At 43.0% G+C, this 20,439-nt stretch overlaps 1 protein-coding gene across 1 annotated transcript in view; it reads right to left on the bottom strand.

Annotated features, from left to right (window-relative positions):
- Positions 1–20,439, bottom strand: part of INTS9 (integrator complex subunit 9) — a 74,120-nt gene that overhangs the window by 18,954 nt on the left and 34,727 nt on the right. The window contains exons 10-13 of the mRNA XM_065055572.1: positions 16,376–16,556; positions 14,897–14,957; positions 6,219–6,390; positions 343–467 (exon numbers count right to left, since the gene is read on the bottom strand). Coding sequence (XP_064911644.1) covers positions 343–467; positions 6,219–6,390; positions 14,897–14,957; positions 16,376–16,556 — 539 coding nt within the window. The remainder of the gene's footprint in view (positions 1–342; positions 468–6,218; positions 6,391–14,896; positions 14,958–16,375; positions 16,557–20,439) is intronic.

Genomic DNA, 20,439 nt, shown 5'->3' on the forward strand with positions numbered 1-20,439 from the left:
CTGAGGATACTCAGCATTTGGTTCCCTTTCCATTAAGACTGTGTTGGATACAGCCACGCTTACTCATTCAAACAAGAAAAAGAATAAGAGAAAAAAGTGATTATGACTATACACACCTCAAAAAGAGGAAAAGAATGGACACAACGTTTGCTCGAAGCTTTTAGGGGTCTTCTAGCCACCCTGTGCAGGGATTGGTGGTCGCTCCAGATTGATTTTGGAGCAAGAGACCTCAAAGCTGTAGTCTTGGTTTGGTGGTTGTTTCCTGTTAACTGTTGCTCACAATTGACCTATTTATTTTTGGTGCGTGAAGAAACGTAAGAAAAGGCAATAAAAATCCATTACCTGGACTTCTTTGAGTAATTTAGACACCTGAATGAAATTCAGCCTTGTGTCGATGGGACAGTAAACGCATTTCATTGCCAAAGGTTGGTAGGGAGCCAGGGCATCCAGATAAGAGAAATCTGGTTCTGCAAAGAGAAATGTTTGGCAAAGTTAATTCTGTTACAAATTTCTCTTCCCTTTTTCCTTCTCCCACCTGTTACTTTCTGTTAATTTGATGAAAATTATGCCCACAATTAGTCTTACCTTAATCAAGCAACTGAGCATTACTGTTTCATTTGAAGACATTACTGCATGATTTTTATAACAAACTTAATCAAGACAAAAACATATCTCTTCTTTTTAATCAGATCCCATAAAAGAAGGTGAGATGTGTGAATTTTCGCTATCATAATGTAACTCAAATGTAAGCTTGTTTTCCACTGCGACAAAAACACAGCAGAAAAGTTGTATCTTTAAAAACCCGTACCAATGACCTTTGCTGCAGACACATTACCTCCCAAATCCTCTTCTTCCTTACAGTGTGTATCTATCTATATCTATATCTATATCTATATCTATATCTATATCTATATCTATATCTATATCTATATCTATATCTACATCTACATCTATATCTACATCTATATCTACATCTATATCTACATCTACATCTATATCTACATCTACATCTATATCTACATCTATATCTACATCTATATCTACATCTACATCTATATCTACATCTACATCTATATCTACATCTACATCTATATCTACATCTACATCTATATCTACATCTATATCTACATCTATATCTATATCTACATCTACATCTACATCTATATCTATATCTACATCTACATCTACATCTATATCTATATCTATATCTATATCTATATCTACATCTATATCTATATCTACATCTATATCTACATCTATATCTACATCTACATCTATATCTACATCTACATCTATATCTACATCTACATCTACATCTACATCTACATCTACATCTATATCTATATCTACATCTACATCTATATCTACATCTACATCTATATCTACATCTACATCTATGTACTCCCATTATTGACTTTTAAAAATCAGATTAGAGGTTTGCCAGAGAAAAGTCATGCACTGAACAGGCTTTTGCTCACATAGAGAGTATCACAACATTGAGAATACGACAGAAAAACACACATTTTTTTGGTGACTGAAGAATACAGGTCTCATAGGTGACACAGTGTAGGATACATGTGGCCACTTGATTCTGGGGGCCACCAGTTGATGTGGAAAAGCTTATGGTATCACTATGTACCTGATAATTGTGGCATAGGGGAATGCTAGAAAAGGAAAAATTGGTATTAGTTTGGTAAGTACGAAGTGAGAAAAAGAGAAAGAGATGCACAAAGGCCTCAAAGCACAACCTGCAGAGCGAAGGGATGTTGTGAAGCACCCATCCTGGCTGGAAAATGGTATGAGGTATTTCCCTGGTATCTGCTCAGGCTGTGAAAAAAGATGAACTTAAAGGAAACCTAAATACAGAGAATTCAGCTGAGATTTCCACAGCCATTCTCTATGTTCTCCAGCACCCTGAGGAGGCCACTGGCTGGATTTCTTGTGCAGACAGAAAGAAATACTCTTAAAATTTACCACAGAACCCAGCACGGCATCCGACGTTTAATATTAAGCCTCATTCTACTGATAAAGCCCAGTTAATTGCTGGCTAAGAATCGGCATTCACGATGTGGTTATATTTACTCTCTGAGAACAGAATGTGGCATCAGCCCATGATCCATACATTTGGAATTGTCAAAGGGATCATTTTGCCAAGTTTAAAGCGATTGTCAGAATAACCTCCCGGGAACGTTAAAGTGAGAAATATTAACAAAAAACGATGGTTGTCCAAGAATATCTTTCTAGATGCCCCATAAAATCAAAATTATACTGGGCAAAAAGCCACGCTTGTTAAAAGCAGATGTGGTAGTGGCAGCGAAACAAAGACTAAAAATATCGATGTCAATAATGGGAGTTAATGGCACTAAGTTTAATAGCAATGGATAGAAGTTTAAAAACAAGAATACTGAGAAGGCAGCTGGTTGAAGAATGATCAGCGATCAATTAGAGTTACATCAGAAGACATTTTAAAACTCATTGGGGAAAAACGGAAAACTTAAGTCAGGCACAGGGCCTCTGCTAGAGATGGATGATGAGATTGCAAATACTAAGTTTAAACATTACCAGAAGGGAGATTTTCCATCCCATCAGGTGTTGTGGATGACATAGAGATTTGACTGCTTGTATCTGTGCCATGATGTGGCACCTATTCAGATTATTCTTGAGTCAGTAGGTTCAGGTAATCTACAGATATGGATTTTCTTCCCTAAGAACCTAGAATAGCAACCAGTCTCTGGTGTCTCTGAACAACCAAAAAGAACATAATTAGCCTTGGAAATGTGTGAAATACTAATGAAGCAATCCTAACAGAGGCCTTTGACGGTTTCAAACATGTGAAAAACATAACTTGAGCTGGTCTCATAGCCAACTCATGCGAAACAAAGGAATAACTGTCCTGAAACTACCAAAAACCCAGAAGCCACCTGCCTGATGGAAGATGGTGTCTGTCAAGGACACATAGATTTTTTCTGATAGAATTAGAGGTCTTGAGCTTTTCCCCCAAGACATCTGATTTACTACTGTGTGACGATGAGTTATAAAATCTTCCACTGCACAGCACTAATGTGGCGTGCATACACTGCTTTGAAGATCTCCTAGGGAGCTGCTTTTTAAAGCATTGTAGTTATTGGAGGGAGAGCAAGAAACCGACTTTTTTCTGCCGTGTTTTCTTCTACCATTTCTTTGTGGCTTAGTGGTATTCAATATTTTGAATCAATAATCTATTTGATACTGCTTCAGCGGTAACATTTGCAGATGCCACGAGCAAGGAGAGCAGCACCGCAGCTCACTCACAGCAGGTATCCTGGTTATGGGCTGCAGATGCTGTTTTAGTCCATATTGTCTCCTAGTTGTTTTTTATACTACAAATTGGGAAGGTGGAGTCTATCTGGCTCTTGCGGGCTGAACAAGCAGTGTCATTAACAATACTGCGTGGCCTGTAGTTTAAGGCCCTAATTGCAAGAAACTAGGACTCTATAACGGGAGAAGCTAGAACATCATCTGCTATCACATACTGTTTCAACGGACCAAGTTTCTTTCATAACTACAGGAGATTTTAAACTTAAAACAGGAGAAGATAGATAATAGCTGGAGAACAGGAGGCTGAGAGGGGAGACCTTCTCGCTCTCTGCAATTGCCTGAAAGGAGCTTGGAGCCAGGGGGGATCAAGTCTCTTTTCCCAAGTGACAAGTGATAGGATGAGAGGAAACGACCTCAAGTTGCGCCAGGGGAGGTTTAGATTGGATATTAGGAAAGATTTCTTCCCCAAAGGGCTGTGGGGCATTGGAACAGGCTGCCCAGGGCAGTGCTGGAGTCACCAGCCCTGGAGGGTTGAACAGATAGGGATGAGGTTCTCAGGGACATGGGGCAGCACCAGGGGTGGGTTAATGGTTGGACTCGATGATCTTGAGGGTCTCTTCCAATCAAAATGATTCTATGATTCTAATTAGATAATAAAAATCCTGGGGATCAGTGGAGGTGCTTCAGATATCCACTGGAGTTATTAAGACCAGAAGAATTTAAACTGCTACTGATTTCTGTAGACATAGATGTCTTTGTTCCAGCTGAGACGGTGAGAAGAAGTAGGAACATCCTGCTGAGCAATCTGCCTACAGAGTCCAAAAGCCACAGATAATGAATTTAGGAATAAAACTAAACCTGGAATCACTGAGCTCTCCAAGGTCACCACAACCAAAGAAGATCTCAACTGGGAGTTTCATTTGAAGAATAAACTGGGAATGAATATCAAAGATCATGACCTAATGTATCCAGAGGTTGCTATGACCATCATTCAGATGCCTTAACAACTTGTCAGGGCCACGTTCTAATCGAGTCCGCTCTATGTGCTCATTTCACGCAACGATTACATTTTAATACAGAAAGGTCAATTACCTCTCCCTACAAGAAGACACAGAAGAGAAGCTCTTGCCATTAAAGGCCAGTTCCTGACACCCTCACTGATGGTGGGTGGCGCATTCAGGACATGATTAACGGCACTGATTTCCTAGGGATTAATGAAACACACACCCCAGCACAGAGCATACATGCTCTGGTTTTAATTGAAGTCTCAGCTGGAGGAGAATTCACTGTTTCCAAGACAATGGATACCTATATTGCCATTTTACCAATTACTGTAATTAGGGCACATCTCCTGAAACTACCTTAAAGGTCAGGAGTGACAGGTACGGTAGCAGTTATGACATCTGTGCTGTGGGACCAGGTACCACTTCCCAGCATCATCACAATCTAGATTTAAGCATCTCATCTGCTCAGCACGAACCTCCATTAATCTTCCCTCCCCTTGCAGTAGGGCTAATTACACCCTTCTTTAAACCTTTCCAAATTGGTTTAACAGTATCATGATACCGTGACACTTTTTGGTACCAATATTGTGAAAGAGTCAAAGGGACTTGTTCATCAGTAGCCTCAAGTCTATAGTTAAGAAAACAAAGAAGGAAGGAAATAACCGTTTCTCAGTCCTCTTTGCTTTAGGAGGTTTTGTGCTTTCCAGCAGAGCTATTCACTAAAAAGAGGAGGAAAACAAGCTTAACAGTGGGACTCCATCAGGCTCTTGCTGCCGGAGCAGGTTTGATTAGTCACCCGGTATTCTCCTCCCCATTTCTGATTACTTTGTCCTAGTCCCAAATCCACACCTTCTGAATCTGGCTGACTTATATATAACACATCTCCCAGTTATACCACAGCTCTTTAGAGATAAAATCAGTAGCAATGGCCTAAAGGATTATTTCCCTTCTCAGCTGTGAGGAGTGCCCGCTGTAGGGTTCTGTTTGGATGACACGTCGAGTATAAAGAGGAGGAGGCAGTTTGAGGGAAGGCCTTGAAGAAGATCAAAGTCCGGAAGATATTCCCTTTGCTAGATTTCCCAAAAGCTTCACGTTCTCTCTTAAATCCTTTGTCTCACTGTTATCGATCGGCACGGTCTCAGGATGCAGCTGCCCTGTGGATCGCAGACTTATTCTGAGGTAGACAAGGCTTGATTCATTAAATCCATTAAAGGTAGGCTCAGCACTAGAAGCAGACGGGAGAAGCGGAGAAACTTCTAAAGACCTGTTGTGCCACTGGCACAGCTCCCCGGGGGATGAGCTGGAGCTGAACCTTCAGCTTCACATCCAAACGTGTCTGACGGCCAAAAAAAGGGTCTGAAAATCAAAAACCCTCAGCCAAAAGGCACAGATCAGTATTGCCAGGTCTGCACGGGGCGCACGCCCCTAAAACAGCAGAGATGACAAAAGCATCGTCAAAAACAGACCAGCCGGTTGCCTGAGGTTCTGATGAAAGGGCAGAAGAGATGAGGAAAGAAAGGTTTGTGATTTCAATGGAACATGGAGAAGTGCTCCTCCTTTCTGAACCACCAGCAATTAGGTCTTGCCTGGGTTCCACTTGCAGCCAGCTGCTTTTAATCCAAAAATTAATTTCCTGTAGGCGTTTTACTGCTGTGCGTAACAAAGATTTTGCTTTGAAACGGCAGGAACGGGCTCTGCATGGCAAAGGTTGGCTCTGCAGGGCTAAAATGAATTAAATGGCACAATAATTACATTTGGCCCTACAGTCCGTCCTGGTGTCTTAATTTAGATGAGCTCCTACTGAAGGCAGAAACTTGTGCCCCAGAACAAATGAGTAAAGCCCCCAGGATGTGGCCACACTTAACCGGAGTGCAAAACCTATTGTTAATTTAGTAATGATATCTGCATTTTACTTACCTGTGAATATAACAGTGTTCAAGCTAGATTTTCCCCATAACTCCATGAAATGAACCACGTCCCCAAATCTAAGAGAGGGATGTCCAGTGAACACAACACACGGCTGCTTGAAGTCATTGCTGAAGTCTCCGTGGATGCTGGGATAATGTTTCAACTTGTTTGTCTGTATGAGCTGAAATAACAAAAGCAAAAAATCCAGATATTACAAACTTTTTGTGCCTCTGTGCTCAGTGTGTTTATTTACATGAGATTATAAATATTCTACAGTTTATTTCTAATTCATCACAGAGTCCCTGAGATTCTCCAACAGATTTAGTCATGACTGTCCTAAATGTTATGAAAAGGCAGAGAGAATACAGGGCCAGGTGGCTCCGAGTCCTTGCTCCCATTTCTTTGGTACCGGCAGTACGGTAATTTAAAGAGTAAGAAAACAAGATAAGAATAATATAAGAATATAAGAATAAGAAGCAGTTGCCACTAGAGCTGGCAAACAGTGGAATCAACTATGTGGTAAACCAGATTTCTTTACTAAGATGGGGAGTTTTATTCCTCAAGGCGCATTTTTAGAAAGTATTTTGCTTTATTTTTCCCGCCACTGTTTTCTAATTTGCAAAACGAGGTTCCACTTAAAAAGCAATTTAATAGTCTGCTAAAAACTTTCATGCAATATTTTGCAAGTCTTTGCTTGGCAGGTATAAGCTTCCATCCTGAAAACGGCTGTAAATATGGTTTTCTTTAAAAGTATGCAATTGAACACAACAGAATCACACACTGAACAAGTGAAAAGATACATGGATGTAAAAAGTATGAAAGAGAGGAATGGTACTTCCATGGGCAGCCAGTTTTCAGAGGAGGCGGGACTGTCCATCAAAGGTCTCTCTGTATGTTGCATCTTGGTGGCTGCGCTGGACTCTCTGCAGCAGTTCCCTGTCCTGCTGGAACTGAGGGGCCACAACTGGACACAATATTCCAGGTGTGGTCTCCCCAGGGCAGAGCAGAGGGGCAGGAGAACCTCTCTGACCTACTGACCACCCCCTTCTAACCCACCCCAGGTACCATTGGCCTTTCTGGCCACAAGGGCCCAGTGCTGGCTCATGGTCACCCTGCTGTCCCCAGGACCCCCAGGTCCCTTTCCCCTACACTGCTCTCCAACAGGTCATTCCCCAACTTACACTGGAACCTGGGGTTGTTCCTGCCCAGATTCAAGACTCTACACTTGCCCTTGTTCTATTTCATTACATTTTTCCCTGCCCAGCTCTCCAGCCTGTCCAGGTCTCTGATGGCAGCACAGCTTCCAGTGTCACCACTCCTCCCAGCTTGGTCTCACCAGCAAACTTGCTGACAGTCACTCTATTCCCTTGTCCCAATCATTGATGAATATATTGAATAATACCGACCCCAGCACTGACCCTTGAACACTGCACTAGATCCAGGCCTCCAACCGGACTCTGCCCCATTGACCACAACTCTCTGGCTTCTTCCCTTCGGCCAGTTCACAGGCCACCTCACTACCACCTGCCCTTCTAGCAGAAAACCCCCAAACTCTGGCTTTACTCTTCATCGTAACATATTTGATTTTCATAAGAGGCACTAAGAAAGAACATGATGATAAGCAACTCCTCTGGTCTCCAAAAGCTGTAATTTATCTTTCCAGATTCTCTTCTATTTGGTATATTCTACCATGGTAGATCTAACTCAAGGACAGTGTGCCTACATGACAAGAAAGCTGGGGATTCTGATGCTTCTTTAAGCCTCTTAGCAACTTATGCACCACACAGCACTTCAAAACTTAAGGTTATTTCACAGTTAGGTTCTTAATTCAATTTAGCATCACTGACCCTACTCAACTCGTAGCTGTCACCACTTAAAGATACGTGTTGGTGCTCAAACAGGTAATGTGCAAACTTATCCTCAATACCCATTCAAGAACAGAAAGTTGGCTGTACATAGGTACCAATATTTATGTTTCTCCCTTTCTTCCTTGAGTTCGGTCGCCTTTATGTTCCCACCAGCAAATGTTCTGCCGCAATTTGGCATTTGACTTCCCACCTGTCCTGTTGAAAACAGCTGTGCAACACCTGGATGGCTGCAATGGAACAGGATTGGGGTTTGAGGTAAGATGGAAGCTGTAGGTGGATGCAGTCTGTTCTCTCCATGTGGATCCTTGGATCACGGAGCAATGGGATTGCACTTTCTGCAGCTTACTATGAGTATCACATTCCTATTTAATTTTCAAGAGGAAAAATGGGAAAAAAAAATCCACTAACTGCTCTGGCAGTTAATTCACGCTGAATCTTGAAAACATTTTTGCAATTAGGACTAGTAAAGATTTCTGATTAACACATCTGGAGTGCAATATTTAGAATCTAAACTTAGCTTCGGTAATAAAAACTGCAGTTTAGCAGACAATGCACAAAACAAATTTGATCCCATATAATTCTGGCACTTAAACGAATGGGTAGGAAATGGCCCCACAAAGCTTTTCACTTATTTTTTCGGGGGAAGTCTAAAGCCTCAAAACTGAAGTTGCAAAAGCAGTTTTAACTGGGTAAACTGGAAGAAGGGCCCAATTTCTGCTTCAGATATTCAATGGGATATGTGATGTTCCAGGGACCCGCAGAGTGAAAGACATTTCTAGAGCTTGCAGTTCTGTAACACACTCCTGAGAACCACAGATTTCCTGCTTCATAGGATCCTTAGGCTTAGATCTATATTTGTCTACAGTAGCATTCAAACCTTTGCTGAGATGTGAGAGCAGCGCTTGGTGAGCAACATAATCCTCAACGGCCTGTTTCACTGCTCTACCTATACAAATGTTCATTGTTCATACACATAAAAGCCGTATTCTCTTCAAAACATTACGGCAGCTTCAAATCCCTTCCTGTCACTTTGTAGAGAGACACAGATTTGGTTTCCAGGACCTTGGGTTTTGTGTGTGTCATTCCTTTTAATTATTTTTATCATATTTTCAGCAACACAGCATGACACTGGGGCATTGAACTTGCAAAATAGGTCCAACAAAACTACACTCATCATTAAGGGGACTAAACCTGTAATGATTTGTACAGGTCTTTCATATCTACAGATGAGAAGGGCTGTATAAGCACTACAGTCAGTCCTGTCCCAAAACCATTCAGCCAAACAATATTTTCAAAAGGGAACTGATTTCTTGGAACCAGAAACAACATTCAGAGTTTCTTTCTACAGAAAGGACCGTTATTGACTGAAAGCTTAAGAGACAGAGGATGGCAAAGTACTGAACCGAGACCGAGTGGAGCTGTGGGCTTTTGAACTCCCCGATGGCTATGCTTCCCTTTAAAGCAGTAAACTTGATTTACAGGGTCAGCAACTGCTGCTATAAACAGGATAAATCTCCAGAGCCTTTGTGTGCCCTTTGTTTTTGTGAGCCAAAATACACCGCTATTTCCTCTGGGTCTTCTTGGTCCAGAACTTTGAACAGAAATGGTTCTTATCATTATCTTATCGACTGATGCATTTATTACTTGGCCTCACTCTCTTCATAAGACCAACGCTAACAGGGGCCTAAGTCTATTTAATACTGCAAGACAAAACATAATGCTATACAGTCACCTGTTTCCAGGTATTTATTCCTTTAATGTGGTGCACAGGAACTGGTATATGGAGGAGGGAAAGATGAGGAAGGTATATGGAGGAGGGAAGCAAAGATGAGGAAGACAAACGCCAGTATTTAAGACTACAGAATCAATACTACTCCCATCCTGGCGATTTTCAGCCACATAGAGAGGCTTTTTGTAGCCATTTCTCTTAAATGTTGCTAACAGAAACCTTAATAAGAGGCCAGTAAATCCAAATTATTCCTCCATTAGCAAATACCAATCAGTGTCAATCAACTCTCAAATTTTCCTGTTGTGGACATTTAGCGAAGTATTGTCAACTCTGGATCCACGCATTGTAGAGCCTGAAATCAGCTAGGAAAGGGAGCAAAAGCTTCTCATTTTGCCTTGCTGGAGCAATTAAGCCACTCATTTATAAAGCACCTCCACAAAAGGGCTGACGCAGAGCGTACGATCCATGGTTCCTGGAGGAAAGGGCAGGGAGGTGGTTAATTCCTCAGCTGTGGCTGTGTTTAGGATGGGACGTTCCCACGTGCTCAAGGAATTTGGTACAACACCACAAGTTGGTTCTGGGATACCAGAATAATATTTCTAAACAAAAATAATTACTGATTTTTGCTCCACAGCATTTCAGCTAGGAGTTGTGGAGCTTTAATCTAAGCCTGTTTAGACAGTTGAGCCTAGAATAAAACTGCTTGTGTGCCCTGGAAGTGAAAGGCACCACCTCCTGCTGCTGTATTCACCAACCTGCGCAAACTCCAGTTTTTAAGAGTGCAGAAGCTTCCAGCATTGCTTCAGTTTGAGCTGCCTCTTCTCTTTTCCCCATCGCAATAAGCGCTGGTGAAAAACTGAATTGCCACTTTTGCAGGGGAAAGGCATCCACAGGTGATCCAGCCCTTTCCTAACTGACTGTTTCTCCACTTCTCCAGTTTTTCTCCCGAAAAATGACTGGTTGGAATGTTCATCAGTCCTGCTCCGGATCCTGATTCACTCCGGAGTCACAGCAACTCTTCCTCCAGCCATCACAGTGAAACAAACACCTTTCCAAGAGGCTCTTTTAGCCTGTGCACCAGCTAACAGGCTGCAGATGCAACTTCAAAAGCTTGTGCGAGAATCTGGACACCTCATTCATATTATCTTCAGTAGGAACTGATGTCCAAATCCGTCCCCACGAGCCTGAAGCACTTTAGCCCACATTCTTTGCTCATAAAAGAGGGAAAGAACATTCCCTGTTTACTTGGACTGGATTTAGGAAACAAATTGCAACCCCAAAGCACAATAAATTGTATGGGAGGAGATATGATGAACACCTACTACTACGTTAAAGTGGAAGCATTGAGGAGGGAGTAGAAGTGTTGTGGGTTCTCTGCGGAGTTGAACAGTGTGTCTGGTTTTATTCAGCGCGGCAGAACAAGGAATGAGTTCAGAACAGGTAAATCACAAACCTGGAAAATTTTCGTGCACAGAATGAAAAAGCTTCAAACAATTTAGTATAGAGAGAAGACTAAATAAAAGTAATAATTATAAAGATTGTCAAGATACTTTCATTTATCCTCTTGTAACAATTCTAAAGGGATAGTTAAGTGAAATGCAAAATACAATCCTAACTGATCAAGGAAGTAAACGCTCTTTTATACTATGCATCAGACCCCATTGGAACTCATTGCTGCATGAGACTACATCAACGATTTGGGGCATTTTTGCCTTGTTTGATTTGAAACCCTGCTGTTTATACAGCTAACAGGAATGTCGAATTTCAGGCCCAGACAACATGCTGGGCTGGACTTGTTCTGCAGATAATTAGAAGCTTATTTCCCGGCCTGTCCCTTTCTGATGTATCACTCCAGGCGTGTTATTAATGCTTGCAAATAACTAAGGGGCTTGTCTGAGTAATTCCCTATTTTCTTCCAACAACTGAGCAGCTAAGCGCATCTTTTCACGACAGGCAATTTCCGTATAGTTTACACCACACAAGCCTACCATCACTTTGGCAAGAAGTAAGGCAATTCTCCACTAACAAACTATCCAACAGAAATGATCGTTCAGTGTCTATTTCTGATACTCATTAAAAATTCCCTTAAGAGCCAGCAAGCAGAGCTCCTGATTGTGAAGCTGTGGAGTCACAGATTTAGAAAGAGAGTGTTTATTTAAGACATAAAGACCGGCTGCTAAGGCTCTAACTCAGTCTCAAGTTCAAGTCCTTGCTGGTGGTTTGGCCATGGGCAGGTTATTCAGGCCAGGTCTGTATTAAGACCGTTTTGCTGGGTAAAATTACACCACAATTTTATAGCATCTGAGCCTCCTATGGCTGCTCTTTGCAGAGGCATCACAGGGTTTCTGCGAGGGAATAATAATACATTTGTTAAAAAATGTACCGAAAAGAAGTTATAAGATGTTTCACATTATCTGAATTATAAATACAGTGTCAGCTGTAAGGTTTTGTCCCCTTCTGTTGACATGGGTTGGTCTAAGTCTGTATTTCATAGAAGAAAAAGAAACCCAGCTCGTTAGAAACGATATGACAGCGTTAAACCATACCCAGCTGTAGGTACCACTAAAACTGGAATGCAGCCCAAGGCAGCTGAGAATTAGAGGAATAAAAGGATGACGGTAGGTCGCCCTTGGAGGACAGAACAAGGAACCAAAGGCACGTGTTGAGCATGAGGTATGTGACATGGTCACCTTGGTATTGGTGAGTACGGACCTTACGTGTCAGTCTTCTACATAAACCTCAATATTTTCTTTCAAACCAAACTAAACCAAACCCTGCATCTTGCAGATCAGAAAGGAGCAGCCTGATCCCGTGTTCCTAAGCGCATCTAAACTTCAGTGATTTACAACCTTCAGAAAAAGACTAAAAGAAATAGTAGCCTCAGTCCTTCTTTGCCTGCTGATGACTTTGTTTCGGTTTTGCTGTTAAGCCAGGCTTTCCAGAGAGTCTTGCTACACACCCAGGGCTTCTACCTCTCATCGCACCGACTCCTTTTGCGAAACAGCAAATAAGTGTCAGGAATTAGTGAGGAATACGCCCATTTAGTCCATCAAGGGGTGGGGTAATACAGGTTACTCCACTTCCCAGTGTTGATCCAGCAGCTGTAAGTGAACATCCCACACACAACCTGAGCTTTGTTAGAGGACGTACCGTGAAATGTGCAGAAATGCCTAAAGGCTACAGGCATTCCATGGTTTGGGAGCCACTGGGATGTGGATACACACGCTCTTGCGTCATTTAGCACATTTAAGGGAACTTTCAAGCAAAAATATAAGAATGGCTTCCTAATAATGACATCCATGGGTCTAGATAAAGCTGTTGGTGCATCTCATGACAAAATGTCCCCATCTTTGTGGGTCATAACCTGTAGGATCTGGCCTTGTCAACCAGAGCCTGTACCTGTAACAGGCACAATATTCCCTCTATGCACTGCGTTTTTTCATAAGGAAACTAATCTGTTATGCACCACTGTGAGCCCTTTCTTAATTACCTTGATCTACACATGAAGCACATGTGTAGCCTCAACAGCTAAACAATCATTTGGCGAGATTCCATTACCAGCAGGCCTCTGGCAAACAAAAAATGTCCTAAAAATTAGAGGACATGGTTATCACTCTATAAACACAACAACCCATCACATAAGATGGGTTAATTAATCCAGTCTTTGGCAGCTGCGTGTTTGGCTCCTCATTTTTGGAAGGGCTTTCACTTTAAACTTGTCAATTCCAGTGTATGTTGCACATTAAAATTTTGAAGGAATATCTTTTATAGGATATAGGATGTCAGTGAAACAAAGACATTGTGGATCAAAAAGGAAAACAGAAATGCAGGGGAAATCAGAAAGCGTAGCCAGCAGCACATGTACAAGAATCTCCTACTTGGAGATCAGGCTTTGGAATTGATCTGTGGATGTGAATGAGTTTTTGGGAAGAAAAAGTGGTGAACAGGTGGCTTGGCCTGCAGTTTGCATTATTCTTAGTCACAGATTATACATCATTCACTGCGCATCCTGCTTGGAATGTATTCAAGAATCTGGAAAGAGTGAGGGCTTCTGGTCGGATCCTACTTCCAACAGCGTCTTGGAAGCCCCTACAGATGATAGATATGATGGACAATGGCCATTTCCAGAACAAGTCCCTGGATGAGGCATCTCACAGGAAGAAAAAAAGAAAACAAAGCCTGAAAAAGCATTTAATCTCTGGGCCCTTGAACCTGCAATGGTCACTCTGCACATCTCATCACGCAGCTTTGACCACAGGAACTAAAAGAGCCACTTTTTGGAGACCGCATGCCCCAAGCAGCTCCGTTTCACAGGAGATTTAAATCCTTTCCCAGACTGCCTCCCATTTTTTCAGTGGGAAATCTACCTGTTCCTAGTGGAGAAAGAGATTTCCTTTCTTGATATGCGAGATAACTTTGAAAGGATAAGTTACAACACATTTATTTAATGTCCGGTTGGATTCCCCTCAAATAATTATTTTGTTGCAGGGAAGGTCCCATCAACATCTCCCTCAAAGATAGGAGCCTTATTCCTCTTTGCCTCGCTAAGATGCTAGCTCATGTAATTTCATTTAAAACTGCCAATGACAGCACTCAGTGCTGCAAGCTTTAACTTTATATCAAATACCATTTCTTCTGCAGCAGGTAATGTTGCAGCTGGGGAGGTAAGAGCTGGGGTGACTAAGCTGTCTCTCATAACAAGCTCTTAGTTTTACAGACTTGGAAGCCAACTGCTTGGGCAAAGGGAATATTCGTGGTTGCAGCCTGATAAGAGCAAACATTCAACCATGTGTGTGCCAGATCTGTAGGGGAAGAAGTAACAGAGGGGAGCATTTGCAAGTTCTATGCTGAAATAAGCATCAGGATAATTTTTGAGTTGAGGGAACACCATCATTCATTCCTCTCCCACACTCTCAAATTAATCACAGGAAGCAAATTAAAAAAACCCCAAACTTGTATGAATAATGACACAAAACTACTCAATAGCTGTAGAAGCGTTCATCAGAGAAAACAACAGCCACGCAGGACTGTGTTCCAGAAACCCGCTCGCTCTCTGGTCTTAGCAAACAGCAGAACTATGGTTTACTCACCTCAGCATGGGGAAAAGGAGGTTCTGGGAGATAAACCTTTGTTTGTTTGTTATGACACAACCTTTAAAAGAAAAGGAAAGTAAGCTGGGTTAGAGAGCGGCAAGATATCCTGCGGTATCTGCTGCCACCTACTGTTCAACCTTTTCTGCAGAAAGCAGTTTGTGATCTGTGGCACCAGGTGCAAAATCACCAATTTGTTGTGTTGCTTCCAATCTTTCTGTTCAGAGCACCAAGACCTGCAGGACGCGACAACCCAGGCGCAGGGAGATCACTTAGCGAAGGTGCAGGACAGCCGCAAGCTGTTTTGTACACACTTGCTGCCGAGGACAAATCTGTAAGTCAACATCTCTGTCATTTCATAGTCCAGGTCTCAGCAGTTTTTGCAAAGCCAAATTACCTGTTGACAGAAAAACTCCGCTTGCCTCATCCCACTTCTCAGCAGTGACGCGGTCCTTTGGTTCATTATAATCTCACTCCCCTGTGCATTTTATTACTGCCACTACAATGTTGGTAAACTGCCTCTCACTGTGGCATAATGCTGTTACCTATTTTACATCAATCGTTTATTTTTAAACCAGAAATATTGAAAGTTGTGGATTAGCTCTAGCCTGATTCCCGATTCATCCTACTACAGAAGTTAAATAAATGATATTTTGCGAGGTCTATGTGATGTTGTAATTGTCTGCAGTGACTCTGGCCTGGTGGCTTTTTCTGGGAAACATTACCTGTCTCACTCGTATTTTCTTTATTATAAAGCAATAAGCCTGGGTCAAACTAAATTTGATAAAGTCTAAGAGATACTAAGAGCAGGACGTTTCTTTTAACTGATTAAATAGTAAAATTGGAAGGCAGAAATCCCTGAATTTCAACTCTATTTCTGAGCCCAAACCTTTGTTTCACAGAGCTCAACCTCTGCCTCCATCTCTACCCAAGTCAAGCATTTACTTTACAGATAAATGTTTGGAGATTAGCTAATGTTGGGTTTGACTTTTTAATATAAGTCACTACAGCGAAGGAGAATTCAAAGATACGGCGTATGTGGCTGAGTTGTGCCAGCCAGCCAGAATGACACAACTGGCACATGTAACATTCCTGCTACTTTGCCAGCAAAGCACACCCAAGCTTGGCCAGGACACCCAGGCTTGATTTTCCTAAAAATTAACCAGATTTAATTCCTCTTTCCAGTTCTCCTGAGGGATCAATTCACCTAAGACTTCACGTCAGGTGCATCATTTAATCATCGGTGCAAGTACCAAAATGGACAGATTATTTGAGTCTGTACATTGTACAGGAAATGCTGCTTCCCTAATTGTACAACATCTACTTACACACGCATGCACACCCTCGTGACTCCAGAAATGTGTTCACAATTCTAATCAAGTATATAAAAGAATATATCACGTAGAGTTAACCTGTGTGTGTCTATTTACCATCTGGGTGTGTGAATTGAGGCCAATGAAGCAGCTGTTTGACACCTACCACTCAGCAAAGATCTGGGAGAACTCGAGGGAGCTGTTGGCAACGGGGGAGATGAAATAAAAAGGGACGTTGGAGAGTCCGGCAGAGTCAATATACTGATACAGGCACTCCAGCAGGTCGTATATCACTCCAGAGGGGTAACAGGGAACCAGCACATTTCCTCCATTCCGGACAGTCATAGCTAAGGGAGAGAGAGTAAAAATCAATTAACAGGGTTAATATTTAAGCTTTTTAATAGAATTCCTTTAATCTAAATATTACATAAGGTATAGAAAGAAGCTATCGCATTAATTAGCAGAACTTATTATGCGTATGAATTGGGAGGAACACTTCTGATCACGAAATGTATTTATTTACTGCCTACTCCAGGCTTAGGGAATGATTATACTCTATTAGCTGGCACACAACACTCTTGACAGGAGAGGGCGATCTTGCACCAGCACATGAGGATAAATGAGGGACACTAACCACCTTACCATCACAACAACCCAAATAAACCCTGCTCTGTCTGTTAGCTCTCCACCAGAGAACGACAACAGCTCACAGGTCTCGGCTGAAAGCACCACACATGGTAAAACAGGTCTGGACTCGGTTTGCAGTTCTTTTTGGCAGAACGATTTACAAAAATGTTGTACGTTATGGCCAAGTGGAAACGCTTTGTCCAGCTCACCCAGCAATTGCTGCCTCACCAGGATTTCATGTGTGGTCGTGGGGTAAAACCATCTACCGATGCTAATTGCAGTGCAGCAGCAGTAACATTAAGCATGGAGGCATTACACAAAAAAGCTGTAAAGAGCCTGAAAACGCATATATCACATCCCGCCATAATCACTTCCTCGACTTCCACTTATTGACAAGCTTTGATGGGTACGGATTTCGCACATTAAGGGTCCTTTTGCCCCACCTACGTGTTCAAGGAAGATTTCTCTGGCTGAGTGTGTGAAGGTTTCTCAGAGTCCAGAGACTCTAGTAGGATTTTTCACATGCATTTAACTCCTTTTAGCAGTCAGTGCCTACTACACGCTGCTCCCAACTGGTCAAAGACACCCTTTATATCAGAGAAACAATATAACTTCAGTGTAGTGGATTCATTGCCAAGGTTTTCTCCAGGTTACATACAAACTATACCATGGAAATATTTGGAATATGAATAACAATAGTTCATATTTGGCTAGAAACTGAGATGCTACAAAACATCCCAGCAATGTGTTATATTATCCCTCTTCCATGGCTAAGTCTAAACTATCCCATCTGTAAACAGGGAGGAATGAGAAGATCAAGAGCAATATTTCCAGAGCTACCTGGGGGGCTGAAAGTTAAAGCTCTGGCTCCAGGACCAGAATTTGCATTGCTTTGTTATGCACCCCAAAATCAGGAATTTGCCCAGGTCATGAAAAATGTGGCTTTCATTCCTAAAGCCTTAGGGTCCGAGTTCACAGCTCTCCCTTCCCTACAGCTCTAAGTTTGCTATGGGAACCTCAAACCTTTTCTGTTGGAAGCAACCAGAAGATTCCCAGGGCCACGGAGAAAATAATGGGGGTAAGGTCTTGGAGCAGAATCCAACTGGAGTTTCTGTTCCCAGAAAAGCTACAGAGCTGGTTACCAATAATTCATATAAAATTACATTTCAGGGAGTGGAGCATTCTCCCAAGCAGCTGTCATACCTACTAAGCCATGGAGCCAGGGTTGCTGACCCTTATCTCAAGTTCCTGGTGCCACAGTGATGCACCTTTGAAAGGACAGCAACACAGAATCACAGAGTCCCAGGCTGGTTGGGTTGAAGGGACCTCTGGAGATCCCCCAGTCCAGCCCAGCTGCTCACGCAGGGTCACAGAGCAGATCACACAGGTGGGTCCAGGGGGTTTGAATGTCTCAGAGCAGGAGACTCCACACCCGCTCTGGGCAGCCTGGGCCAGGCTCTGGCACCTCCCAGCAAACAAGTTTCTGCTCATGTTCACATGGAGCCTCCTGTGTTTCAGTCTGTGCCCGTTGCCCCTCACCCTGGCGCTGGGCACCACTGAACAGAGTCTGGTCCATCCTCTGACACCCACCCTGAGATATTGATCCATTGATCACATCCCTCTCAGCTTCTCTTCTCCAGCTCAACAGCCCCAGCTCTCTCAGTCTCCTCATCACAAAGATGCTCCAGACCCCTCAGCATCTTTGTGTCCCTCCGCTGGACTCCCTCCAGTAATTCCTTGTCCTTCCTAAACTGGGGAGCCCAGCACTGGACCCACAACTGCAGATGGGGCCTCCCCAGGGCAGAGCAGAGGGGGAGGAACAACCTCCCTGACCTGCTGCTCACACTCTTCCTCATGCACCCCAGGTCCCATTGGCCTCTTGGCCACAGGGCACATTGGTGACTCACGGTCACCCTGTTGTCCCCAGAACTCCCAGGTCCTTCTCTGCAGAGCCGCTTTCCAGCAGCTCAGCCCCAACCTGTGCTGGTGCTGAGGGCTGTTCCTCCCCAGCTGCAGGACCCTGCACTTGCCCTTGGTGAACTTCATCAGGTTCTCCTCTGCCCAGCCCTCCACCCTCTCAAGACCCCATTGGACATGACTATCCCACCACTGGCACGGCTCTGTGTGACAATTTCTCCATTTAGAATATACTACTCAGTTCCTCGGTGCAAGTTTATCTGTATGTGCTGTGGTCAGCACAGCTGGGCACTACTTGAGGGGGCGCTTAGAATTATAAGATCATTTTGGTTGGAAATGCCCCTCAAGATCATCGACTCCAACCATAACCCAGCCCTGGCACTGCCCCATGTCCTGAGAACCTCATGTCCGTCTGTCCAGCCCTCCAGGGCTGGTGACTCCAGCACTGCCCTGGGCAGCCTGTTCCAATGCCCCACAGCCTTTTCCAGGAAGAAATCTTTCCTAACCACTCTAAAGTGGTTCGATAAAAGGATAAGAATCACCTCCCAGCTTCAGCAAAACAAGGGTGAAAACTTTTCCAAGCTTTCCATGCAAGCACCAGGTCCAATCCGGCCCTCTGCACCACTACAGCAGCTTTCTACAGTTGCCAGTAAGAGGACATGTATATTTGAAAGCTGTTTAAAGCCCAATTTATCTCTGTGACTGACGGATGCACTCTCTTGATAACAGTTGTATAATAATCTCGGCATTTCAAATTTAGTCTCCTTCAGTAGCTCCCTAACAAGTTGTTCAATTTACAGCTCACAATGAGATAACTTGCTTTTTGAGCAGCTGCCACCACAAGGTCAAGTTGGCACCTAAAAAGCAAACTGTGCTCTTTTCTGCTTTATATAAACACAGGCACACACACAGGGGCACGACCGCACACGAAATATCACAAGCTGTCCCTACAGACAGTCTGGCGATGTTGCTGATGATGCCCAAGGCAATGTAAAAACACGGTGGCTTTTCTCGAGCTGCAGGGCGCTGGTGCTGCAGTGCTGAGCACAGAAAAGGGGTTTGGGCTGCGCCGAGAGGAACTTGGAGACGCGACAAAGCCCGGGTTCAGCGTTGCACACACAATGCGGAGGGGAAATCACGCGTGTGACTCGGTAATAATGGGAATCAGCGTCTCCAACTCTGCGCGCGGGGATGAAAATGGAGAACAAGGTGGAATTTTCACACTTGCATTTCTGTGCTTTCACAGCACTCACAAACGTGAGTCACCTCACGACACAGATTTTTGGTACATTTCCAGTGTCTGCTTGAGAGTTTTTACCTTGTGTGTTCTGAGCGTCTTGTGAAGTCCCCTGAACATTTGCAAATGGGAAAAACAAATGAAAACTACCGTGCTTAGCTTGCCTACACTATCGCTTTTCACAGTAACCTACTGCTTTTTGGACTTTTTTACACATTTGAAATTATACTGATCCACTATTTTCTTCTCCTGATGTTGGTGGAGATGCATAAATGCTGCTGGTGTCATGTTAAAATCCACCCTACAGCTACATTATTCATACAATTATTTAATTTCTTCAAGTCGCTGTGTTTTATTTGGCAAATAGTGCTCAAATTCCAGACTCTTACAATGGTATCATTTTAGGTATATATCTTCCTTTGGTCTTTAATCATTTTCTAATGAGTTTG

The sequence above is a fragment of the Columba livia genome, chromosome 3, assembly GCF_036013475.1.
Source record: "Columba livia isolate bColLiv1 breed racing homer chromosome 3, bColLiv1.pat.W.v2, whole genome shotgun sequence".
In the NCBI taxonomy this organism is placed as follows: Eukaryota; Metazoa; Chordata; class Aves; order Columbiformes; family Columbidae; genus Columba; species Columba livia.